Consider the following 26,946-nt stretch of genomic DNA (forward strand, 5'->3'; position numbering starts at 1 on the left):
AAAGTAAAACCTTCATCGTAAGGAATTCTTTCTTTTTGTCTGTTTAAATGAACGAAGAGAACTAAAATGGTACTTTTTGGCACATAGAATTGTTCAAGGTTTCCTAAAGAGAATTGGTGCTTTTAGTACCTCAAGCACCGGTCACCGTTCTCGCCGTACCCGTTGCTTGCGACGAAGGCCTCGACGAGTAAATTAACCCATAAACAGAGCCCAATGAGTTTTCGCCGGATCTTTTCAGTGAGTCGCGTTTTCGATCCGGTGGTAGATTCTGCGAAGCACTGCTCTTGCTAGGGTCAGTGTTAGTAACCCTTCCGGTTTAAGCGCCGAGAGCTCACCTACACTTTTTTTTTTGCTTTGATTGGTGGACGAGCTCACAGCCCACCTGGTATTAAGTGGTTACTGGAACCCATAGACAATTACAACGTAAATGCGCCACGAACCTTGAAACCTAAGGTCTCTGTATAATTACTACGGCTGCCCCACCCTTCAAACTGAAACGAATTTCTGCTTCACGGCAGAAATAGGAACGGTGGTAGTACCTATCCGTGTGGACCCACAAGAGATCCTACCACCAGTAACTATTTACATAAACTTAGGGCGAAGCTGAAATAGCCTCTCAAGGTTATCAGCATAGCTAGAAAAACAAAAAGAAAACAAAAGAGATATACGGCTGAACAATGAAGTCAATTAAATTTAGCTTAGTAGCATTTTCTTGCGAAAGTGAAGTGAAGTAGAAGTCTAGTAACTTTGCTAATCTTCATTTTTAGATCAATACAAATGGAAAGACGTATCTTGTAGAAGAGCTGGTCACATAGCACGCACCTTGTCTAGTCGGATGGACTTTTTGGCGGGAACGCGAAGAGTGAAGTTGTGTGATTTGTTTTACTATGTTTTGTTTTGTATTATTTGTTTTGTGTGACTTTTTCAGTGGAGTTTTTAGAAGAATTCGAGAAGTTCCACCGAGCAGCTATTTGTAATTTTCTTATTTTTTTAAGGGATTTTATGACCTGGAAACTAAGACTTTTAAGTCATGCCTTATTTTAATTTTTATTCTTATTTTTGAATGTATTATCTATAGTAGCATTCTTTGTAATATTTAACAACGGTATTTATGGACTTTTTGGCGGGAACGCGAGGATCGAAGTTTTGTGAATTCTTTTATTGTGATTTATTAATTATTTAGTATATATGAAAGTGCACAAATGTTGGAAAATGAAAAAAAGCCGCTGGACGTAGCTTCTCGGAATCTTCCAAAAAACCCACTGAAAAAGTCTCAGTAAATAACCAGCCTTTTACTGAGATATATTCATCCCATATCATCTCACCTCGTATCATTTCATTTAATTTCATGCTAATTGATTAATGTTTCGAACTGATCAACTTCATTTCAATTCACTTCATATCATCTTTCGTAAAAAAAATATGTATAAAAGGTTAGGTTGTTTGTTATTATACCTTTGCCTTTCCAGTTGGAAAAATAGAACTACTACTACTACTAGCGGTATTAAATGTCAGAAATATTTATGGTGAAGGCGTAATTTTGTTTACCCTGCCAAAGTTATCATTTAACAAGTAATGATTTTGTAATTAAGGCTTAAAAGATTCTAAATTGTTACAAAGATTATAAATTATGGTTCTGTGGATAAAGCAATCATTGAATAATCAGTATGGGTGATTTAAGTCAAGCAGATAGTTCTTGGAAGAAAATGGTTATAGCTAAAACAAACAATGAGTGGAAATCATCTGTCGGTGAAGATGCGAATGCAGCTAGTAACACTACACACTTTAGATTAAGTGATGAATGCATACAATACGATAACATTAAAAAAGAAATTGAGGAAATTGATGAACAAGAGACACTCAATACCGTCGAGCCGGTCGATATGATACAAGAAATGGATCCACTATCATTGTTGGAGCCTAAAGCGCGTAGACGAAGGAAAGGCTCAGGACCAAAGAGTGAAACATCAGAAGAGAGAGCCGCACGGCTAGCCAAGATGTCTGCATATGCAGCACAGAGGCTGGCAAATGAGTCACCGGAACAGCGCGCCACTAGACTGAAGCGTATGTCCGAATATGCAGCTAAAAGACTTTCATCAGAGACGAGAGAACAGAGAGCGATTAGGTTGGCAAGAATGTCTGCATATGCAGCCCGTCGACTTGCTAATGAGACCCCAGCACAAAGGCAAGCTAGACTATTGAGGATGTCGGCATATGCTGCGAAAAGGCAGGCTAGCAAGAAGTCTCTTAGTACAGTGAACGATAGCTTGAATTACAGTATTATGCCGAATCAAAGTAGAGCAACTAATCATCCATTCACTTAAATTTTATTTTTAAATCACAGAAAATTTCATCACAAAGTTTTTTTTAGTTTTAAAAGTGATAATGTAAATAATAATATTATTTTTAATAATTTAATAACTGATTGAATATTCTTGGTGTAAGGGAACCATTCTCAGAAATAGTGACAGGAATAGTATTGGTGATTGCTGAACACTAAGTTTAAAAAATATTATGTTTAGCTCATGAATGAAAATTGTTTTTATCTTTTATGTTCAGGCAGTATTGACTTCTCAGCTTTCAGAAGGTTTTCACCTTAAGCTCAGTGCAATGTTTAGCCAATTGCACAGCAATTTACAAAGTGTGTTTAGTGTAAACATTGTTATTTTACTTTAAAAATGAAATACACAAGCTTCTGTAAAAAAATATTTTATTTAAAAAATACAATGACTTAATCCTAAAGCAAATAATACAGGCTTATTTTACTATTTGTATAATATATGTATGTCAAAAAAGCACTGCACCCCTATTAAAGATTACAAAGATGCCTAAAGCATTAACGATTGAGATTTACAATCAGTCTACTAAGTATATAACATAAAATATCATTTATTGTAACAGTCAGGCAGACCTAATGATCTTAGTAACTGACTTAAACGATAATTTGGTTTCATAATTGCATAAGTTTATATGAAATTCTTGTTGAAATTCTTAATTCTATGTAGTAATAAAAATCGTTTTGCACTACAAACAAATCTTATCATTACAAGAATTTGATACACTTTATAATAATGCAAAAAGCGATCTATCAACTGAAATGAATTTACGTCCTCTGTCTATCCCTTAAGCATTTATATAATTGTGATGAAACTTGATAAAGTTCTTGTTGATAGTCTTGGGGAGGTACCTGCTATAGTACCATCAACTTACGACATGCAGCGTATCAGTAGAGGGTATCCGGAAATTAATGGTTCCACATAAGTTCTCAGAGAAAAGTCAGACTAAGTTTATAGTGTTTAACATGTTGATTGTCATGTAGGTCATTGATGCCTTACGCGGCGCACTGAAGTAATTATTGCGATTTCTGTTACTAAGCGTCTGCATTGCCTAACTTTGCCTCCTTTTGTTTTTAATGTATAGTTTAGTCTTTTAGGTCTCATTCTCAGTACTTCGGATTCGTCTTTCCCAGATTTTACTAGAAATTCCGACGTCTTATTGAGATGAGATGAGATAAATCGACAAAAATAGTTCATGACGCCACGTAGGGCACCGGTGACCTACATGGCAGTCAACGTGTTAAATATGTTCTAAAGACATCCATGATTATACTATTTTGGGCAGATTTAAATATTTTTTTATGTTTGAGAGTTTACTGGTGCCCTGAGGCCTTTCCAGTTTCACAAGGACAGGTGGGCGAGCAAGGGCAGAAGGGGAAGGGGATCTAATACCACAACCCCACTGTCGTTCATTGCGAGATGTAGAGTACCTATAGAGAGTTGGAATGTTTTAATCATACCTATATACTATTAAAGAGCAATGGGACACTTCAATAATTTATTTTATTCAAACCATTCTTTTTTATCTTCCGCTGGCAAATACGAACAGCAAACAAAGTATTGACGAAACCGTGCCGATGATATGCTAACAATTTACTTATAGGCTGATATTCTAATTCCTTCAGCAATCTTCACTTATCATTTATGAATTATGATTGTTGAAAAGGCATCTCTATTATGTAAAGAGTGTAACGATGTTGATTAATCAGAAGTTTATTATTAACTTTAATAGAATGAATGTATTATTTAGGTTAGTTGATTTAGGTGAATTTTCCCGCTCTTGCATAGATGCTAAAAGACTAAATATAACTTCACTCACCGCCTTACCGTTCGAAAGCCGGTGCCAAATGTGGGAACTTGTGGATATTAGTTCAAACTAGCGATAGGCGAGCAAAGACGCTAGTCATTTAGTTTGCTGAATTAATGATGATTTCTTTACGCGATCGACTTGTATAGGGTTAGTCCAATCGAAGAATGAGCGGAAACGTGACTTCTTGCAAATGGTGCAACGTATATATACCGCGGAGAATCGACTCGAAAAAATCGAAAAACATCTCGATTGTTTAATCGGGAAACTAGACAATTGCTCGAATGTAATTTTTTACACACTTATGAGATTCTTTCGATTAATTAAACATTCCAAATCGTTAGTGAATACAAGTCATTCCTAATGGCTAAGCGGTAAGATCTCCGAGGATATAGAGAAACTTCCAACAAAAAAAAAACAACTTATCCTGTTTACCTAATATTACATGCCTTAATGTTCATCATAATCTTATCCGTAGTCCGGACTAAACAATCGAAAACAATCGTCAAACTAAAGAAGATGAAATCGAAACTATTTCACGCTATCCCGAAAAGTTTGCAACATATAAATACATGTTTATAATAACTTTCAAGTTGTCAAGTATAATTTTTTTAAACTAATATTTCAAAAAACAATTTATTAAAAAGTTAGCCTAGCAAAACTCACAACTATTTCCAATAGCTTTTTTCTAAGCTCTCACTAACGCACACATATGATGTAAAACAATTCGGATTTTTTGGTAATTTCAATACAGGTTTAATTCATTTCCAAATTTCTTTAACTATCTTCATAACAAAGCAGAACAGAGTTCATTTGTAGTGTTATACTACGTAATACTTATTGTTTCACAAATGATTATTTTAAAAATAAACTAAAGATAACTGATGTAATTTTCCGACAAACAACGGCGTTGACCCCATATTTGTATTACATTGCGCGCAGAAAAAAGGCATTAACAAGATTAACGGTAGGCAACGGCTTTGCTCTGTCCCTGGCATTGCTGAAGTCCATGGGCGACGGTAACCACTCACCATCAGGTGGGCCGTATGTAGATTGCCTATTGGGCAACAAAAAAATTAAAAAAATTACTTTTACGATCACGATTTTTTAAGTTTTATTTTCTAAATAATCTCTATACCTATGTGACTCTATATTTCACTGTCACTGGTGCACGTTTTCGGGAAAATTTTATCTACAAACTTTAAAAGAAGCGAAAATGGCAATTTTCGTTTGAATTTCACCCAAAATAGTTTCACCCTTAAAAATAGTACCTAAGCGTTTTTAACTGGCTATTTTCTTATAATATTATTGAAGCTGTATTGTAAATATACAAGCCATTTTCCCATTTAGTTATTGCTCAAGGTATTAACAAGCGCGCGGCGGAGGAGCCGTCAACAGTTGTCGAGTGGATGAGGTGGAGCTATATGACTCGCCTGACGATCGGACGCTGGACTGGCTTAGTGGTGTGCCTGTCGACCATTTTTTTCATTACGTCATATCATTTTGAGGTCACGAAAGCATTGGCATATCGCATCTTTAATCGCTTTAAAAAAGAGATTGTATGGGTGTATGTGTTCAATTTCTGAACTTCAAAGGGTCAGCGAGCTATGTTCGCCATGACACCGACTCTCTTTTAAATCCAGCCGCCAAGAGCAACGCATCAATTTTATATTTCTCTCTTTTACTGATGGTAGGACCTCTTGTGATTCCGCACGGGTAGGTACCACCACCCTGCCTATTTCTGCCGTGAAGCAGTAATGCGTTTCGGTTTGAAGGGTGGGGCAGCTGTTGTAACTATACTGAGACCTTAGAACTTATATCTCAAGGTGGGTGGCGCATTTACGTTGTAGATGTCTATGGGCTCCAGTAACGACTTAGCACCAAGTGGGCTGTGAGCTCGTCTACCCATCTAAGCAATAAAAAAAACCCAGTCAATTCAGTAGACTTACGTCGGCCTTGTCCGAATACAGCTCGTCTACCCATCTAAGCAATAAAAAAAACCCAGTCAATTCAGTAGACTTACGTCGGCCTTGTCCGAATACCAATTATTCATGAACTTATATATTAAAGACTAGCCCTCAGCCCACTGAGTTTCCCGCCGGATCTTCTTAGTGGGTCGCGTTTCCGATCCGGTGGTAAATTCTGCGAAGCACAGCTCTTGCTAGGGTCAGTGTTAGCAACACTCCGGTTTGAGCCCCGTGAGCTCACCTACACTTTAGGGTGAAGCTGAAATAGCCTCTCAAGGCTATCAGCATAGGTAGGAAAAAAAAAACTAGACCTTTAAAGTCTTTTACCTGGTAAAGATGTTACGTGGTGCGGCAGCGCCCAGCGTTGTGGCGTACACTCGCCGTTGTTCAGCGGTTCCTGTAATTAATTCCAACATTTTACTGCCTACCCTCACCGGGCCAAAAAATAGTGCACTTTGAAAGCGTGTTCTTATTCTAACAAACACAACCGAATACAGTGCGCTTTGAGTAATCAAATTGACGTAGATACGTAGTATCCCTTATTTTAATGTCACTCGAAGGATTAAAAGTTAACTACGCGGTGATTTAACGTCTGTCCCGCTCTGGTTATTAAATCAGTGCGTTAGAATGAAACAGACAGGCATTGTGAATCTGGTAGCGATGCGTGGTGTGTAAGCGCGCATTCAGAATAAAGCTATGTAGGTATCACACGTATGTAGTATGTGATGGTACGCTATATTCTACTCTACGTGAGTGCTGCGGTGCTTATTGAACAGACAGAAAGAACTCATCGCGTTGCCGCGTTCTTTTAAATTTCGACATTCAAATTCAGTAGAGAGGGTCTTTAATTAGGTATCTACGTGGCTTACTGACATAGGGCACGTCGACTTTTTGTTCACCATATATAAAATAAATATAATAAAGCTTTGTCTATTATATCGCGCTATCGCATCTGCCATGTACCTAGACGGAGCTCAACAATATAAGAAGCTTTTTTTCCTACCTATTTGCTAGTAGCCTTAGAGGCTATTACAGCTACGCCCTGACAGGTAGGTGAGCTCACGGGCTCAACCTGAGAGAACTACTAATACTGGCTCTAGCAAGAGTAATGCTTCACAGAATCTACCACCGGATCGGAATCGCGACCCACTGAGGAGATCCGGCGAGAAACTCAGTAGGCTGTGCCTATAGAAATCGCTCGTCGAACTCTTCATCGTCATCGACGAGTTCGACGAGGACGGTGACTGGTGCTTGAGAGATCTTAAAGAAGTGTATGGCGCATAGATTAGATCAGAAAAAATATTTACGTTAAATAAATACTTATTTTAACAATTGTGAAGGAAATACAGATTAAATTTGTAAATTGTATAAAATAACATTTCATATTACTAACAAACTACAATATCTATTACTACGATATATAAAATATATATTTTACTACAGTTGTAAATTTTGTTTGATCGTTAAATATTCTGCTAGTGACGGCAATACATACACTACAATATATGTAGATTATGCTGAAAAGATCCAACCAAGAATTTAACAAGATCGTGTTCAAATAATAGACGGCTCTATTCTATTAGAACGGGTCCTACTACCACCGAGCTATGTATACATGTGGATTTTGATCTGCCCGATATGAAGTATTGCGATAGTTCGAAGTTGGCTTCATCTATAGAGTAGTTTGTATACGAACAGTGTGCTTTGTGCGAGATTTTTTAACAAATTTGTATGGAATTGGAACAGCTTCCCTTCGTTTGCCGCTAGGGGCGCTGTTCCAACTTCATACAGATTTGAGTTAACTTTTACGTGATCGAGAACGTTAAAAAACTCGCACTAAGCACACAAGTGGGTCAGATACATCTGTGCGGTTCTGGTTCTTTGTTAGTGTCATTTAGTACTTACTGTGGGTCGCAGATGTATGTGTAATGTGTGTGACAGATATATGTGTGTCCGGTGTCCACGATACAGAAAGAAATCCTAGCTAAGAGCCGTTATCAACTTTACGTTAATTTAATACGGATATAAAATAATATAAAAATAATCAAAGTCAAACTCCATGTTAATAGTAGATTACGTAGTGTAATTGTTTAATGTGACTTCCTTTGTGATTGTGATTTATTGTTACTTCCTTACATTAAAAGTTGGATTGGTTTTCATTATCGTGCTGTCTCGTCCTATAGTTGTAATGAACATTGTTTACTTAGCAAATTTGTCCTGATTAGTTGTGCGCGCATGGCTTTGATTACAAGACCAATTTTTTACGTGTTGTTTGTTATTCTTTCTTTCGTGTCTTTTTTTTAAGCTTGTAATGTGTATTGTGTGCCTAATAAATAAATAAAGCTCAGGGTACAAATGATTTTTTTTCATTTCGCATTGACGTCAAATCAATATAACACAGGTTTTCCTAGCATAAAAGTCAGGGAATATTGTTATTGTATACCTCATAAAAAAGCCATGTATATTATTATACTAGTGTTAAGTATTTTTGTACGTGTTTGTATTTTAAGAGGCTTGAATAAATATTATTATTGTTATTATTATTATTATATAATTCACGTTCCAATTAAGCTTCAGCATAATTCGGCATTGTGCGCCACTGAGTCGCATTATGCTCCTATATTAAATTTGATTGAAAACTACCTATATTAGCAAGATTTTCACACCGACGTAAGACAACTAAGAAACAGTTTGCGACGACGGGGTGAGTGCTTATAATTCTCATTTGAAGCACCAAACTGTTTGTAGAACTGTTTGCGGTGGTAGATTCTGCGAAGCACTGCTCTTGCTAGGATCAGTGTTAGCAACACTCCCGATTTGAGCCCCGCGAGCTCACCCACATGTTAGGACGAAGCTGAAATAGCCATTATAAAAAAAAAAAAAAAATTCAGTTGGATCTTTCGTAACGGTATTGAATTCTAATCTACTTTAATAGTACTAAAGAAGTGATAAAATGATATATGAAAGTGCAAATTATAAACAAGGAACGCACAAAATAAAAACCAACATTTTACGTACAGGATAGATTACACAAAAGCTTTTCGCATCACGTCATCTCAAGCGTATGTCAACGCAGACTGACTTTTAATTAACATTCGCTACGCTAATACAGAAACGTTTTTAAGGTATACTCCATTATAGCTTTACCCCTTTACACCCCGGTTGGGTGGTGGGGTGGTTTTTATGGGGATGCAATAGTTTTAATTAGCTGACTTTAAGATCGAAGCCGAAATGGCTTTTGGCGGAAAACCATTATCCTTTGAAATCGGCCTTATCTTTATGGCCTGGAATCGGCAATGAGGCTAGTTGAAGCACGAACTAAGTTAAAGTCTTCCGACGAAAGAACGCAGTTTTTATTGTCTGTGTAATAAGGTTGCTTTTGTAATATTTTATAATAATGCAAATAATCGACATACAAGAGAAGGATCTTCTTTGCAGAAAATAAAATATTGTTTCTGATGTGGCTCTTAAAGTTCTGGAACGTTATTAAACTATTCTCAAGATAAAAACAGACTTTAATTCCTTGGTAATAAGAAAATTTGATTCGAGCTTCATGTTCAAAAGCGGGTTGTTCAATGTGTGGTAAGTGCAGAGCTTTGAGCTCTAAGGAGTTTGAAGACACAGTCTGCGTGGACAGTCCGCGATGTCGCGTGCCCGCGCTACGAGACTTACTAGATGCTTGGCGGCTTTGGGTAGGGTCAGTATCGTGGTGGTCGTGTCCTCCGGCGTGAAATAGTCCGAGTCCTCGGCCGGCGCCGGAGACTCCGCCCCGTCAGCTGTACCAAGCCCCCACCCTCAGCTTACACACACTCGATACTAACTACTTCGATATTTGTAGACTTATCAGACTTTATCAGGATTGGTTTTTTTTACCTACCCACCCTATACCTAATTAGGATTACCTATTACCCTAATTAGGATTGATTTTTTATTTCTTTCTTTAGGATCATTTCAATGTTTTTTCTCGCGAACTAATACAAAAATGGACCGTGTCATTGCCTTTGAATTTCATTGCGCGGTCCTTATAGCGTTACCTTAACAATAGTTTTTAATGCTTAAAGATTCACACGGTCAACGAACATAGGGGAAACTATTAAACACTAATATTCCCAGTCTTCAACTACACAGAGCGAATATCTCGATTGGGCTCTGTAGGTCATATTTGTAACTACCAATAGCGAAAAACCGTAGACTCAAAGGACCTTATTCCTAAGGCGCTAATTTCATTAAAAAACAAAACCAGTGTCTTTGGTATAGATTTAAGTCAGGGTAATAATAACAAACGTAACTTTGCAGGATTTTTCGCTACTCTTTATAGTTTTTTAAATGAGCCTCCGAAAGCCGACCTGGGCAAGTCACATGCACGCCAGTATTGCGTCACGTCTCCCAGCTCTGGGTAGAAGCCAATTCAATAAGAACAAGCGATGTCGGCGAAGAGGCTGTATCTTAGCGGCGTTGATCTCAGCGTCGGCTCGATAGGGATGCTCGCATGAATTCGTCTTCTCGCATTAAGATTGTATAATCTCAAAACTTACTAATTTTACAGGAGAGTGTTTTAAAGGTTTAACATGTGATATTTTTAACATTAATCATCTTTGCAACATTTACTTTTTATTTTTTACCAGTTACATTATCTGTCTTTTAAAGTAAGATAAAATTATTTATTAATTTTGTTAATAGTAGTCAAAACATACGTAACTAAAAAAAAAAACTAAACAACGCTCTTTTGACAGCAATTATGAGAAAAATACTGGTGATACCAAATGATTCCGCATATTAACTCAATTTGGAATATTTTTGGAAATTGTACACTTTTAATGCGAAAAGACGAATTGAATAATATCGAATTTAATAATATGATAAAACTCAATTCTCTGTTTAGTAGTGAGAGCCGGCGCGGCGTCATGAAATCACTTAAATGAAAATGTAACTTATCTTGAGTATTTAAATAGTTCATTAATATGATTTTGAACACATTCTCGATTCTCGTAGAATCGGTATTATTATTATTATTATTATGTTTTAAAAAAATCTATTAAAAGGAACAGCGAAAAGCAAATGTCATCTAGTCTATTCATAGACAATAAATGTTTGAGTGTTCCAAATGTCAGGCGCATTAAAAATGACACTAATACACGCAGTAAAGTGGATCTAGATGTTTTTTCTTTTTTTATATGTCAACGTGTGCGTACTTAGGAAATGTCACACCCGTCCATGTCATGTCATGACAGTCCAATATGAGCACAACTGAAAGAGATAACCTGTCGGCTACTTACACCGTAAGTGCGGCTCCTCGATGTCGTCGATGTGCGCGAGCGCGGGCGCGGAGAGTCGGAGGGCGGAGTCCCCGGCGGGGTCCGCGGGAGCCGCGCCCAGACTCGACACGCTGCAGGCTCGGGACACCACCGGCTTTCTTATCTGTTCGAATATATGTCCTACGTCACTACTCGTATATAATTTTTTTCCTACGTATGCTGATAGCCTTGAAAGGCTTTTAGCTTTTCCTTAACGTGTAGGTGATAATGATAATATCATTTTTCATAAAATTAAGAATATAAATAAAAATAAGACATGACTTAAAGGTCTTAGTTACCAGGTCATAAAATCCCTTTAAAAAAAATCTTATGATTCGATTCTAAACTCAATCTTCGCGAGGCGTTTACTTAGAGCGCCATCTTTTATTTCGTACTCGCCTTTGCTAACTTATTTTAGCCTCAAATGATGTCACGTGTTACAAAGGTTGACTTTCGTATATATATTTGGGCGGCAACAAAAATAATTGTCATCCCGATCGAAAACATCGCTGGATTACGTTAAACTGTATTCAAATGGTAATGTTAATTCATTTTGAAAGGTATAGAACAGTTTCTGTGTCAAAGCATTTGAGACTTTAATCCGACGTTTTAAGATCTATATTTAAGTTCGCTCTTTGTGTTTATGGGCTTAAAGAAATAAGAAATATCCGAAAAGAAAAGTGCAATACAAGGTACGTACGTTGTTGAGAGTGTGTGTGAGCAGGGGGGAGAGTCTCTCGGCGTCGGCGTCGGGCTCCGCCCCCGTCTGCTCCGAGCACGACGCCTCCGCCCCGCACTCCATATCGGGAGACGACTGGACGGGACAAAACAAGGGTGTTTGATCACCGATTTTTTTTTGTGAGCGTTACTTCATCGTAGCGGTCGTGGACACACTAGAGTTAGGTGTTTAGACACCCTACTTATTTGGCACACTACATACAAGTTCGTACTACTACACAGCCACAGGCATGGAACAGGGGTGTTGTGATCCTGTTCTTCAAAAAAGGTGACAAAACCTTATTGAAGAACTATAGGCCCATAGCACTGCTGAGCCATGTCTACAAGCTGTTCTCGAGAGTCATCACGAAGCGTCTCGAACGCAGGTTTGATGACTTCCAGCCTACCGAACAAGCCGGTTTCCGAAAAGGCTACAGTACCATAGACCACATACATACGCTGCGGCAGATTGTACAGAAGACCGAAGAGTACAATCGGCCATTATGCTTAGCGTTTGTGGACTATGAGAAAGCCTTTGATTCCGTCGAAACATGGGCGGTCCTTAGATCTCTCCAGCGGTGCCGTATTGACCACCGGTACATCGAAGTATTGAAGTGTTTGTATAATAACGCCACCATGTCAGTCCGAGTACAGGAGCATTGCACGAAGGAAATCCCTGTAAAGAGAGGAGTGAGACAGGGAGATGTGATATCTCCGAAACTGTTTATCACTGCTCTGGAGGATTCCTTCAAGCTTCTGGAATGGCAAGGACTTGGCATCAATATTAACGGCGAATACATCACTCATCTTCGGTTTGCCGATGACATCGTGGTCATGGCAGAGTCGCTGGAAGATTTAGGGCGTATGCTCGGTGACCTCAGTAGGGTTTCTCAACAAGTGGGTCTTAAAATGAACATGGACAAAACAAAAATCATGTACAATGTCCATGTTGCACCCACCATAGTTACTGTTGGGAGCTCTACTCTTGAAGTTGTTGACGAATATATATACCTAGGACAGGCAGTCCGATTAGGTAGATCCAACTTTGAGAGAGAGGTCAGTAGACGGATCCAACTCGGCTGGGCAGCGTTCGGTAAACTGCACAACGTCTTCTCGTCCAAAATACCTCAGTGCCTTAAGACAAAGGTGTACAACCAATGTGTGTTACCAGTGATGACTTACGGCTCGGAGACGTGGTGCTTCACTAGGGATCTTTTTAGAAGGCTCAAAGTCGCGCAGCGAGCTATGGAGAGGGTTATGCTCGGCATTTCTCTACGTGATCGAATCCGAAATGAGGAGATCCGTAGAAGAACGAAGGTTGCTGACATAGCCCGTAGAATTAGTGAACTGAAGTGGCAATGGGCCGGCCACATAGCACGAAGAGAGGACGGTCGATGGGGCAGAAAGATCCTGGAGTGGCGACCACGTACTGGCAAGCGCAGTGTGGGACGGCCACCTACTAGATGGACCGACGACCTAGTAAAAAGCGCTGGGTCTCGTTGGATGCAGGTGGCAATGGACCGGTCGCACTGGAAATCTATTGGAGAGGCCTATGTTCAGCAGTGGACGGCGATAGGCTGAAATGATGATGATGAATGATGATACAAGTTCGTGGTTAGACCACACCCTAACTACAGAGAGTGCTGTGAGCATCACCCAGTTTAGGCACAGTAGGTTACAAAAACACGAAGCCAGGATCGAGAGCTGGAGATTTTTTGACAAGAAAATGAAATCCAGGATCGAACCCTGGGATAAACGCGGTCCACCTTCGCGATACGTTACAGGCTCACGAATAATAAAGTCTGTGAAAATTTTAAATATTCCCGCTCTCCATTAATGTAAGAAATGTTTTATGTGAAAAGGACTGGGCGGGCGATTGGTCAGTACTTTTTTTAATCCTGACATGGCTCTGTGGCGTTTTGTCCGAGCTGTATCCGTGTTATAGTGCCAATAGAATGTTCTAGATACCGGGAACTTGTTCTCGCCGTTCATGAGCTTGTGGTCGTGGAGCAGCGGGCTGCTGGCCGCCGTCTTCTCGTCGGCGCGCTTGGCCTCCTCCTCGCGAGCCAGCAGCACCGACATGCGGAACTGCGGAACAACGGAACTTCATTAAATATGCTTGTTATATATATATCATTTAAATCTTGAATTGGTCTGAGAGTTGGGCCAACAATCGGCCCACACTGCGGCCAGTGTGACCACGGCAGTGAGGGGTGGGACGTAGTGGAAGCAATCATAATATTCTGGACTTCAATAAGCAGACTCTTTACTGATGGTAGGACCTCTTGTGAGTCCGCACGGGTAGGTATCACCACCCTACCTATTTCTGCCGTGAAGCAGTAATGCGTTTCGGTTTGAAGGGTGGGGCAGCCGTTGTCACTATACTTGAGAACTTAGAACTTTATATCTCAAGGTGGGTGGCGCATTTACGTTGTAGATGTCTATGGGCTCTAGTAACCACTTAGCACCAGGTGGGCTGTGAGCTCGTCCACCCATCTAAGCAATAAATTAAAAAAAACTTGAATTGGTCTGACAGTTGCGCCAACAATCGGCCCACACTGCGGCTAGTGTGACCACCGGCAGTGAGGGGTATGACGTAGGGGAAGCAATCGTAATATTCTGGATCTCAATAAGCAGACCAGAGAATGGCGCAAGAGTTTATAGAGGTCAAAGTCCCATTACATTATCGTTGGGTCGTGGTCGCTTGTGAGCCTATACGATATAAATGAGCTATTGGGAGTGACCTCCGGAGTGAGGGCGTGCGGCGTGCTGCGTAAAGTCTTGACGTCGTCCTTGGAGCCCGACTTGCCCTTGCGGCTGCCGCTACTGCCCAGGCTGGTGGAGGAGCTGCGCTCTATGTTGCAGCGGTTCAGGATTTCTGCAGCCTTCAAGCAAACAACAGATGCTCAGGGACTTTCAGATATTTGGATAACTGGGCCGAATAAATTCAGAGTGTTAGATAATAATAATAATAATGAAGGCAGAAAAGGACAAATTAATAAAATATTTAGACCTGGCCCACGAGACTACCGCCATGTGGCATGTTGAATCAACCATCATTGTTCCAATAGTTGTCGGTACACGGCTTGATAGCGAAAAGTTTCGATCAACATCTTAAGAAACTTTCGTTATCCAGCTCGGTTAAGGGCCTAATATAGAAAGCAGTTATCCTCGATATTGCACGCATTGTGAGGAGGTTTCTCACTCTGGAGTCCTAGCCACTGGTGACTTGTGTCGTAGACACCGCCATCAGCGGCAATCTATTAAAATATAGTGTTTTTAAAAAAAAAAAAATTTAAAATCTTTTTTAAAAAATATTATGTAATTAATACGATTTTAAATAAATATAAATAAATAATAATAATAATAATAAACATGTATTCCAAACATAAATTAGGTAGAAAAAAATAAAAACAAAGATAAGAAAAATAACGAGGTTTGGAAACGGTTACCGGCTCAGCAATGCCTAACAGTAACGAAACAATCGGTGGTACTGCGGCGCTGATCTTCCACCAGGATCTGCGGAGTGACGCGCACACCAGCATCAGACCGACCAATCGCTATGTACTTGAGTATGAGATCAGCAAATTATTACTTTTCTTTTTAAAATTGGAACACGTTATACCTTATTAAGGAAACTAGAGTTAAACAAACACAAGTACACAATAATGTAAAATATATTTAAAAAAGATGAAAACTTTTTTGAAGCAAACGAGAGGGAAAATAGAACTTTCTCCCGTGATAACTGTCTACAATTTTAGTTAAGCAGTTTACATTCACATAGCACACGTAATGCATAGCACACGTATTTTTTACATTATCAGATGGATGAGCGAGTTCGACTGTAGCCCGCACGGGTAGGTACCAGTATTCTGTCCATTCCTACCACGAAGCAGTCATGTGTTTCGGTTCGTAGGTCGGGACAGCCGTTATACAATACAGCCGAGACTTCGACCGGACTCAAGGCGGGCGGCGGGGTTCATGTAGTGATGTCGGTGGACTCTGGCAGTAACTGCACACTGGGTGGGCTGTGAAATCGTTCACCGACCGCAGCATAAAAAATTCATAAAAGCATCTGATATTTTGAGCAACGCATGGTCTGTGTGCTTTACATTATTAGTGTTTCTTAGGAGGGTACGTCGGTTTTGACAAAATAATAAATTAAAACCGAGATTTATCATCATCTTAAACAGTTAGCTACTGACCTGCGAGGCCGTGTCGGTGTCCGGTGACGCTATAGCCGGAGCAGTGCGGGTGAGGGTCGGGGCAGCGGAACGGGCAGGATGGGGGCCGTTCAGGGCTTCAATGAGTGACACCGGTTCGTAGCCGGGGGGGAGAGATTCTCCCCCTGTCCCCGCCGGCAGCGCCCCCTCCGACGTGCGCCGCTGCAGCGCTCGGATCTGCAGCAGGGCGCGGAAGGGAGCGCGGCAGATCGGGCAGTTGTTGGCCTGGTAGCGCAGCGAGTCCGCGCACGAGTTGCACAGGCACAGGTGTCGGCACGGCAGGATCAGCGTGTCGCGCGTGTCGCACATGCAGATCACGCATTCCGACCCGCCCTCTTCAGTTTCAGAGTCTGAAGTCGGCTGTACACACAAACACCTTTAAACTTGTCCGACGGAATGTTATACGCAACTATGGTCAGAGGATCCAAAATGTTAATAATCACACTCGGTGGATCAAAGGTTACGATATACGCGACCAAAACCGTCTATTGACTATTGTCACTTCTCTACAATGAGATTCCCAAAAAAAAAACAAATTTTTAGTGGCACAAGTATGCCCCGCCGCAATATTATACAAATACTATACAGATAACCCGCCTATAACACGGTAGATACATTCTTACAAAGACCAAATTTGAACCCAGTACAAAAAGAAGAGTAATTTTCTGAATGAAATATCTCAACTATGCCTGTATACATTTTTTTACCTATCTATACTAATATTATAAAGAGGAAAGATTTGTTTGTTTGTTTGTTTCGAATAGGCTCCGGAACTACTGGACCGATTTGAAAAATTCTTTTTCCATTAGAAGCCGACATTGTCCCTGATGAACATAGGCTACTTTTTTTTTTTTTTTTTGGTTTCATGTGTGTTTTAATGTTTCCGAAGCGAAGCGAGGGCGGGTCGCTAGTTATACATAAAAAATAAGCAGTGAAAGGGGAATGCCCATTTCAGGCCCAAAGCGGACAATAGATTAGAGAAAAAATACTTAGTGCATTAATTTTGTCATAAATAAATATGCATTTACTATCTTCCAAATGAGCGCCACTACATTACAATAAGTAGTTTAAAAAAGTAACTCTATTGAAAAAACGAGGTTTTTGATTCTTCATTCTTATTCATGCACCTTCTTATTTGAAACGCATTATAAATTTTTTTTAGATAACGAACAATTGTTAATCAATTTATTTATACAGACTGAGACTTCCACATGTCTCAAGGTGAGCTATGATGTTCACTCTGCAATCTATAAGCCCCCGAAAGGACTTAACATTATACGGACCGTAAGTTAAGTTGCCGATTAAAATAATATCTTATTTACCTACACTTTAAGTTTAAAGTATCTTTTTTTTTTATGATGACTTAGCATGTACAGAAGCGGTGTTAATTAGACATTTATTTATTTATCTATCAATTTCAATTACGATTACCTTAGAATCCAAATTTTTGTTCTCGATTCCGTATATTTCTTGCAACAGGTAGCAAAGGCCATCAACAAACAGTTTTTGTTTTAAAGCTTTCAACACGTACGTTCCGTCGGAATGTTTCTCGACTACCGCAATGGTTGTGTGGGACTGCCTTATTTCTGCGAATGGATTTAAAATTTTGATACGATTTCATAGAGTGCATTGTCGCTTAACTAACAGTACTGCGTAAGTGATTTTTTTTTTGTACAGCAGAGATCCCTCTTCCCTGCATCATATTCCTCAGTACTGAGGGTCGTGACCACCCAGAAGGGTGGGTATACAGAAGTATAACTTTCTGCCGCACGTTTTTTCTCCGTCTGTCTCTGGCTGTGTGGAAGGCGTTGTGAAATGTAGAATCAAGAGCAGAGCAATGAGAGAATGAGAGAAATGAGAATCAGCAGAGACAAAATACTGATAATTTAAGGATCTTGTAAAAAATGTGATGCCTCCATAAATATTGACATATCGTTTACCTATTAATGAGAGCACATCATTTTACTTGATTCAGACGTTGCTGAGAGAATACATATTTTTTGTGCCAATAAGAAATTGGCGGACTTCAGTCTGAGTTTGGGGGCGAAACGCAGTTGTAGGTAAGATTCTAACCTACAAAAAGCCCTTATTTCTCAACAACACACGCCCCAGTCTCAGAAAAACAGCCAGAATTCAACGGAGGCAGACGGAGGCAAGTTGACGAGTTAGGCGCAGAGCGCATCCCTTCCCGCTACTCCACACTCACTCACAACAAGGTTAAATATGGTCATTGAATGCGCGTTACCTACCGTCTTGCCCTTCATCAACCACGCAATATATGGCAATCGGAATTAATTCCTTGTCAGCGTTGTACAGTAGGTCTTCTTCTGAATATTTCGAGGGATCAAACACGTGAGAGATCTGACAAAACTGTTGATTCGCACCTTTCTTGTAGTGGTACGTTTGCGAACTCATTGTCGGGTCTCGCGGGTAATATCTGGGGATTCAATGTCGTTTCTATTTTAGGGTTCTTCAATTATTTCCAAACCAATAAATAATAGGTTTAGTTTGCTTAGTTTGACTTAAGTAATTCTAAAAATAAACATACATCTGCATGCAATTCAATTGGGAGCAATTTTCTTAATACGACATCGGAACCGTGCATCAATTGATTGATTCATTAAAATGATGCATGACCACATACAACTCCCAATCAGAACATAAATTGGTTCAATCATTTTCATTTAAGCAGGGACGAATGCAAAAAAAGAATATCACAGGTCTTTGCCCTGTAATGACGTTCAGATATTAACAATAAACTGCTTGTGTCTCGCGAAAACTGACCAAAATACTGTATTTTTTTTTTCTATTGTATCAGCCCACAGACGTCCACTGCTGGACATAGACCTCCTCCAAGCCTTGCCACAAAGATCGGTCCTGCGCTGCTTGCATCCAGCGGATCCCCGCGAACCTCAATAGGTCGTCAGTACATCCTGTGGGAGGTCCGGTCCACCCACGCTACGTCTTCCGATACTAAATAAAATTACTATAATCAATATATGCTTTATTGGTGGTAGGAAGTCTTGTGAGTCCGCACGGGTAGGTACCACCACCCCGCCTATTTCCACCGTGTAGCAATAATGTCTTTCGGTTCGAAGGGTGGGGTAGCCATTGTAACTATACTGAGATCTTAGAACTTATATCTCGAGGTGGGTGGCGCATTTACGTTGTAGATGTCTATGGGCTTCAGTAACCACTTAACACCAGGTGAGCTGTAAGCTCGTCCATCCATCTAAGCAATAAAAAAAAAAAGAGAAACCTTGAGGTTCTTGTTGTTTTGTCTGTGGTGAAATTACATTCTGAATCTATGGTACATTCATCAAAATGTATAAAGACTAATTCTACTTGTTACTGTTTTTTATTTGGGATACCTTTTATCATAACAGTATTGGACATAGGCATAGCCATAGTGATGGTGCACAGAGCCAAGACGGGCATTTGGTGGAACATCTTACTACTCAAAACATACAGTTATTTCCTTGTCATTTTCAATGTTCAATAGTTACAATAATTATGTATCAGATTGGATAGTATTTGTAAACTTGTTATAATACTCACACAACACCAGCAGGAGTAACCTCTTCAGTGCAAAAATAATGGACAGTGATAGCGCATCTAGCGTCACAGTCAAAAGTAAACTCTATATTATAGTATGTCCCCTTTCCATTTGATTCTGGTGATTTCATAACACCATCACCAATCTGGTTGTCTGCTAATTTACTCAATGGCTCAGGGCAGCGAATGAAACGTAGCGACTCCTTACGTATGTTCACTAGACTTTTTAGCGTTTTCGTAGGCTCGTTTGACTGCGGCGGGGGGTAAGGGAACTGTAAGAGTATGGAGACGTTGAGCTGGATGACAGTTATAAAATGTACTCCACATCATGCAGAAAAGTTAAGTTTAAAAGCTTAATACTCACCGGAGTCGGTCTACTGCCTAGAAAGTTCAAATCAGCATTTTCACCAAAGAGGTAAGCCTCTGGTTGTGGAGTATCAAATCTTTCGCCTCCCATTATAAAGTGGCTCCCGAAGTAATTACCTATGTTAATAATAATCCCAAAAACATTAACAATTATACAGATTTTTACTGAATTCACAGATAGCAGTGTAAATTTTATTAAGAAATTTTACAGCAGGCAGCAGCCTAGCTAAATTATGTCCAAGGGCTGAAGCAATCACTAATCATCAGGTCCCAGATGCTCATCTTATCAACAGCCATACTAATCATAAATCAAACAACGAAAAAGTTGTAAGATATATATGTTTGAATTTGCGATATAAGATCTTAAAATAAAAGACAACAATGTATTAACATCTGCAGTTAGATATCACAATCCTGCTTATTTTATCAGCAAAATATTTATATATTCCAATTTAAAGGAATTATTGTAATACAATTGAGAATTTTACCTTATGTGTCAAAGTAAATAAACACATTTAAGTGGTGATATGAACATGGGCTCCCTTAATCACTTATTTCTTTGAACATACTAAATATTCAATTTTTGTGAATAAAAAAGAAATAAGGCTTGTTTATTAGTTTTATTTGAATTTATGTTTCATTTACTTAACTTAGTCATAACTGTGTACATTTATTTAAATTCGAGGAAGGTGTCATACTTAAAATGATTAGCATAGACTCAGTGGTTGTTTGTAATTCAATGTGTGTTTGAATTTTTTTCCAAAGATTTACCAAAGTGAAAGGTAGTCACGGAAAAACAATTAAAATAATGAAAATAATATTGATAAAAAAAAAAAAACTATACAGAACACTTAAATGTACTAAGTATATAAGAAACATTTGGGTGGTTGTTATTGCATTCAAACTTCGATCAACAATAGTAACTAGATTTCGGGTCGGTGCATAAAATCCGTCTCGTCAAATAACAGCGCACTTGAAATGTGAGCTCTTATTTTGTTTAGTTCACTTCAAACACAGCCAATGTCAACCCGTCTCACAATACCGCAGTGTGTATTCAAAAGTTACAAAAATAAGGCCCGAAAAAGCAATTTAACGGCCGGAGTATCTTACTTTCGGTAAGTACATGAAGTATAAACTATATTGTAAGCTTTAAACTTATAAATAATATTAAATTTTGAACAAAATTACCGATTTTTAACCACCGCTACAAATGTTGGCCAAGGCTCGGCCAACACATGGACAAACTTTTGCTTAACAGAACAGTATATGCATGGAGTAGATTTGTGTTGTAATAATTTTTTAAAATTTGTTAGCAGCACTTCAAAATTAGTTGGTTAAAATTGGTTAATGCTGCTTTTGTGTCTGTTTGTTGGACTCTCATTAGATACTTAGCTTTCCATTTTTATTTTAGCTTTCCTAGCAATCACGTGTGCAGAATGGATCTCGAATGTCGCCAGAGAAACAAGAGATGACTTTTATAAGCCAGCTAAGAACTCCGCTTATTGACACTGGACATCTTTGCCTTCCGTGCTCACGGCTACTGAAATGTGGCCGAAACATTGTAATAAAAATACCACGCTTGAAACCGTTTAAACGTTGTTTTATAATGTGCACTGGTCGCGAAAACTTACAAATATATATTACACAAAAACGTAACGCTAATAAAATAATAAGTAATGTATAGATACTAACAAACATACATTTCCAAAACATAAAAAGTAAACAACTAAACTTTTACTTTAATTCATTAATAAATTATTTTAGTGTTAAGCGCGACTCCCTTACCTCCTGTAGTAAATAGAAATCGGCATTTCAAGAAGCAAAAATAAATAAAGCAAAACGATGTTAGTTCTCAGAGCAATTAAGGGAAAAGTTACTTTATTTGTTGCGCTTTAAGATTGATTTAACATTAAAAGTTGTTTAAAATATGTCTTTTTATTGGTAAGTGACAGGAGTAATTTATTGCTTTGCTCGTTTTATGTGACGAATGATCGTAAGTATTAGATAATGTTTTGGAGATTTGTGACTTTATTACTAGGTGCCATAGTTGTTATTAGTTTGAAAGTAAAAGTGTTTCAAAACTTTTTTCTCCGTTTGTTAGTAAACGAATGTAGCTATATAAGTATATATTCACGCGGACAGTTTTTGCTTTAATTTTGTACGTATCCCTTTATCTAGTTACTATTGTTGATCGAAGCATTCAAAGGCAGATACTGTGCATAATATGTTGAAAATATTAAGGTGAAATTGTGAAAAAACCCTTTATCACAACTTGATGTAAGAATAATTAGACCTTGACTTGGCTGTAGTCATTGAGTTAATTGGATACCAAGCCCTTAAGTTCAATAATCCAATGTTAGAGAGTGTACATATGGTAAAATTAAAGTACCTTACTTAAAAAAAAAAAAAAAGTGCTTTTTTACAATAAGGTATTAATTGTCGTGCTTTGTCTTATGGTGTGCAAATGTTTCAAAATTATAAATATAAATTAATTTAAATTAATGATAAATAGGGTAACTTTCAAAGGTCAACCTCACCGGATCTCGGTGGGTACTTGTAGGCATGGTTGGATATAATATCAGCGTCTTCTAGTCCTGGATTCTGGCGACTCGCTAGTACACCCATTATAATACTTTGCTCGTCAAAATGTTAATTGTGAATGAAAATGTTAAGTTCCACTTCTGATTCCTTTCAGATTTGTTTTCAAGTTTTGACTGTTGTTGTTCGAGTTCGACTGAAGTATGGGTTTGACACTTTTGACAGCGGTGACAGTAGTGTTCCATTTCTCCAAGTAGAAAGGCGAAGGTATCACACAATACAACCTAATCTTTTGTATGTTGATTCTATTCTCTTTTCTGAAAAATGTAAGGGAGTGAAATGAAATAAAGTTGATTAATTTGAGACATTAATCAACTGAGATGAAATTAAATAAAATGAGGTGAAATGATATGGGATGAAATATAATCTCAATAAAATGGTGGATATTTACTGAGCCTTTTTCAGAAGACTTTTGGAAGATCCCGAAAAGTTACATCCAGCGGCTTTGTTTCATTTTTCCACATTTGTGCACTTTCACAGATACTAAACAGTACCATCGTTATTACACATTTAAACAAAAAGAAACAATCAATAGTCAAAATAAAACAACTCCAACAACTTCGCTCTTCGCGCTCCCGTCACAAAGTCCCAGCGGTGAAATTAAATCAGCAAGCAACAAGTTCCATTTTCTAACAGAAGAAGGCAAAAAAAATTCACCGTACTGCCCAGCTTTGAAAATATTCTGTTTAACGAAAAATAATATGGAGTGAAGAATGATATGAATGAAATCAGGTGGAGTTGATATAAACGTGTAATAAAGATAGCTTATTAACCGTTTATGATCTGTGAAAGTCCTTGAGTTTAATGAAAATGAAATAAAAACGCCTGACGTGACTTCTCGCTTGTTCCCAAAAAGCTCATCGAAGTCTCAGTAAACTTTCATCATTTCACTAGGACATTATTTCTTTTCATCATGTCTCATCTCTTTTCACCACATTGCTTCATTTCGTTTCGTTCCATTTATGCCACAAGGCAGTGATCTCACTATCCAGGTGAGGGAGTTCGTATAGAGTCCCTTCTTTATTTCGCCGTAGTCGTGTTTTAAGTAATTAACACCACAGTTGAAACAATATAAATTATATTGATGTAGCGGCATAAACAATTCCAGTTAATTATAATAGGTATATTAGTTATTTAACACATTATAAATTATTTTTATGTTTTAAATATTTTGCGGTAAAAAGGCCTCGTGTCACAGACTATATCCTTTTTCCCACATCTCGTGCGTTCCGGCTTACGCATAATAAAACGCCACACCACCCCCCTACGGAGAAGGAGAATCCGCAGAAAAAGAGAAAAATTATCATAGGTCGAAAGGTTTGGAGAAGTGGACTCTGCGACCTGACCGGGTGGTATATTGAGGTGTATGTGTAGGAGTAGCAGTTAGAGGTGCCGAAGGCACGAGTGGACATGAAGGGACATTAGTAGCATCCGGTTGCGCTGGTTGAGGCACAGAAACCCGCGGTGCTGGTGCTGGAACGAGATCTACTAAAGAATGCTCGACGAAAGCTGGCTTAATTCTGTCGACACTGACCGTCACCTGTTTCCCTTTTACATCAATCGACCACGTTTTTCCGTCCTCGGCTCTAGATATAACTCTATGAGGACCAGAGTAAGGTGGTTGCATTGAACGTCTAACCGAATCCTCCCTGAGCATGACATGAGAGGCGGTGGAAAGATTTTTAAATATGAAAGGTGATGGTTTAGTGTGTGAGGAACATGGAGTGGGACGCAATTTAGACATACGCTGTCTTAACTTTACGACAAAATCCGTCGGGTCCTCGAAACCAGAAGGACCGGGAGGTACTAACAGTTCCCCTGGAAGCGTTAATGTTTCTCCGTAAAGCAATTCCGCTACTGTTGCTTGTAGATCTTCTTTAAAAGCCGAACGCATTCCTAATAAGACCAAAGGTAATGCATTCAACCACGAATCATCATAACACATCAGAGAGGCCTTTAATTGTCTATGCATGCGCTCCACGAGCCCATTGGCACAAGGGTGGTAACTAGTAGTGCGTATACGTTTAGTACCACATAAATTAGTAAGGCGTCTGAAAAGGTCCGACTCGAACTGTCGTCCCTGGTCGGTAGTGATGACAGCAGGTACTCCGAATCGAGCAATCCAACCGGCTACAAAGGTGCTCGCCACTTCTTCTGCTGTTATTCCGTGCATAGGCCAAACTTCGGGCCATCGAGTGTAGCGATCCACAGCAGTCAGGCAGTATTGGAAGTCAGAACAAGATGGAAGAGGGCCTATGATGTCAATATGGACATGCTTCAGTCGAGACGTAGGACTGGAGAAGTGTCCAAGTGGAGATTTTATATGCCGCGTCACCTTACTTCGCTGGCAAGCAACGCAGGTTTGGCACCAATAACGGCAATCTTTGGCAATGCCAGGCCACACGAAACGGTCTGAGATCAATCGAATGGTTGATCTAGTACCAGGATGGCTAAGATTATGTAGCTGAGCAAAAATCTTCTTTCGCATAGGTTCCGATACAAATGGGCGTGGTCGCCCTGTTGACATGTCGCAGACCAAAACAGTGTTTGTGCCAGGAACTACGACGTTCTCTAGTTTTAGAGAAGAATTCGCATCGTTACGATACTTTTTCAATTCGTCGTCAAGTTTTTGGCAAGCGGAGAGAGCAGAATGGTCAGTTTCAAAACTAACAGCTTCGATGCGGGACATGGCGTCCGCCACCGTATTGTCCTCCCCTTTTATATGGACAATGTCCGTGGTAAACTGCGAAATAAAAGACAGTTGATTTAACTGTACCGGAGGAAGCCTTTCGCGACGTTGCGAGAACGCGTAAACTAATGGCTTATGGTCCGTATAAATCGTTACGTGCTGTGCGGCTAGGAAGTGTCGATAATGTTGCACACTCTCATATACCGCAAGAAGTTCTCGGTAGTATGCTGGCCACTGGCACTGTCGGGGATTCAGCTTTTTACTAAAGAAACCCAGGGGTTGCCAAGCATCACCGACTTTCTGCTGAAGGCAGGCACCAACGTGAGAACTGGAAGCGTCGGTGAAAAGCCCTAGTTCAGCGTTAGGCAAAGGGTGTGCCAACAGAGCTGCAGATGACAAGCTATCCTTACAGGCATTAAAGCATTCTTCGAGCTCAGGTGTCCAAGTGATCGGTGTGAGACCTTTACCTCCAGTGGCCACGATCGCGTTGACTAGCGGTGCTTGTAACTTGGCCGCATTGCGCAGAAATCGGCGATAATAATTAACCATCCCAATGAAACGACGGAGTCCTTGTACAGTCTGTGGTAGAGGAAAATCTTTTAGAGCTTGAATGCGCTCTGATGGTGGTTGTGTTCCGTCGGCAGATATTCTGTTTCCGAGAAAAGTAACTTCAGGAGCACCAAACACGCATTTTGCTGGATTTATAACGATTCCGTAATCTTCAAATCGCTTGAAAAGAGTACGAAGGTGTGCAGCATGTTGAAGAGCATCACGGGAATACACTAATATGTCGTCAACGTACGCAAAGCAAAAATCGAGACCTTGGACAACTTCGTCTATAAATCTTTGAAACGTTTGGCCTGCGTTGCGCAGACCAAAAGTCATGTAATTAAATTCATAGAGTCCGAAGGGTGTTATGATGGCGGTTTTACAAATATCCTCAGGCGCAACAGGAATTTGCTGATATGCCTTAACGAGGTCAATTGTACTAAATATACTACACCCAGATATGTTATGGCCGACGTCACCGATATGGCGAACTGGGTACCTGTCGGGTATGGTACGTGAATTCAAAGCACGATAATCGCCGCAGGGTCGCCAGGTGCCATCGCGCTTAGGGACCATATGAAGTGGAGAAGACCACGAACTTTTCGAAGGTCTGGCTGTCCCGCACTGTACCATATCATCAAAAACCTTTTTGGCCTCTTGAAGTTTTTGAGGTGCCAGACGTCTAGGACGACAAGAGACTGGGGCGCCCTCAGTGGTTAGAATATAATGAACTGTATTATGCTTCGGCTCACGAATAAGTCCTGGTGGCTTCGTAATGGACGGAAATTCCGCAAGAAGTGCACTAAATTGGGATGACGGAGCGCAGACAACTTTGACGCTGGTCT

The 26,946-nt window shown here is 39.5% G+C and overlaps 2 protein-coding genes across 4 annotated transcripts; one reads left to right on the top strand and one right to left on the bottom strand.

Annotated features, from left to right (window-relative positions):
- Positions 1-1,557: 1,557 nt before the first annotated feature.
- Fmbp-1 (fibroin-modulator-binding protein-1) lies at positions 1,558-3,031 on the top strand. Its single transcript, NM_001043504.1, is given in 1 exon segment — positions 1,558-3,031. A coding segment is annotated over 1 exon segment (657 nt). The 5' UTR covers positions 1,558-1,667; the 3' UTR covers positions 2,325-3,031.
- On the bottom strand, positions 2,694-23,024 carry LOC101739623 (E3 ubiquitin-protein ligase MGRN1). 3 transcript variants are annotated; one of them, XM_021352863.3, is made up of 13 exons: positions 22,803-23,024; positions 20,264-20,382; positions 19,903-20,195; positions 18,594-18,781; positions 17,776-17,930; positions 16,327-16,704; positions 14,866-15,006; positions 14,090-14,209; positions 12,105-12,218; positions 11,387-11,528; positions 9,783-9,886; positions 6,438-6,507; positions 2,694-5,612 (listed from the first exon to the last, which is right to left on the bottom strand). In XM_021352863.3, the coding sequence occupies exons 1-13, from the start codon at positions 22,888-22,890 to the stop codon at positions 5,509-5,511; spliced, it is 2,016 nt and encodes a 671-aa protein (XP_021208538.2). In that variant the 5' UTR covers positions 22,891-23,024; the 3' UTR covers positions 2,694-5,508. The 3 variants fall into 3 exon arrangements, with proteins under 3 accessions (XP_021208538.2, XP_012551644.2, XP_062526724.1); XM_012696190.4 differs by having other exon boundaries at positions 19,903-20,171; positions 22,803-23,023; XM_062670740.1 differs by lacking the exons at positions 2,694-5,612; positions 9,783-9,886 and having other exon boundaries at positions 6,433-6,507; positions 22,803-23,023.
- Between the last annotated feature and the right edge of the window lie 3,922 nt (positions 23,025-26,946).

The sequence above is a fragment of the Bombyx mori genome, chromosome 10 (genome assembly GCF_030269925.1).
Source record: "Bombyx mori chromosome 10, ASM3026992v2".
Lineage (NCBI taxonomy): Eukaryota > Metazoa > Arthropoda > Insecta > Lepidoptera > Bombycidae > Bombyx > Bombyx mori.

What these genes read in the sequence shown, in the direction of transcription:
- LOC101739623 (XM_021352863.3), bottom strand. Translation starts at nt 22,890, where the DNA reads ATGGGTGTACTAGCGAGTCGCCAGAATCCAGGACTAGAAGACGCTGAT. An exon ending in ACAAAAATTTGGATTCTAAG is followed by an intron (nt 16,705 to 17,775) that starts GTAATCGTAATT and finishes TTGTGTGTACAG; the next exon opens with CCGACTTCAGACTCTGAAAC. An exon ending in CCAAAGCCGCCAAGCATCTA is followed by an intron (nt 6,508 to 9,782) that starts GTAAGTCTCGTA and finishes AATTAATTACAG; the next exon opens with GAACCGCTGAACAACGGCGA.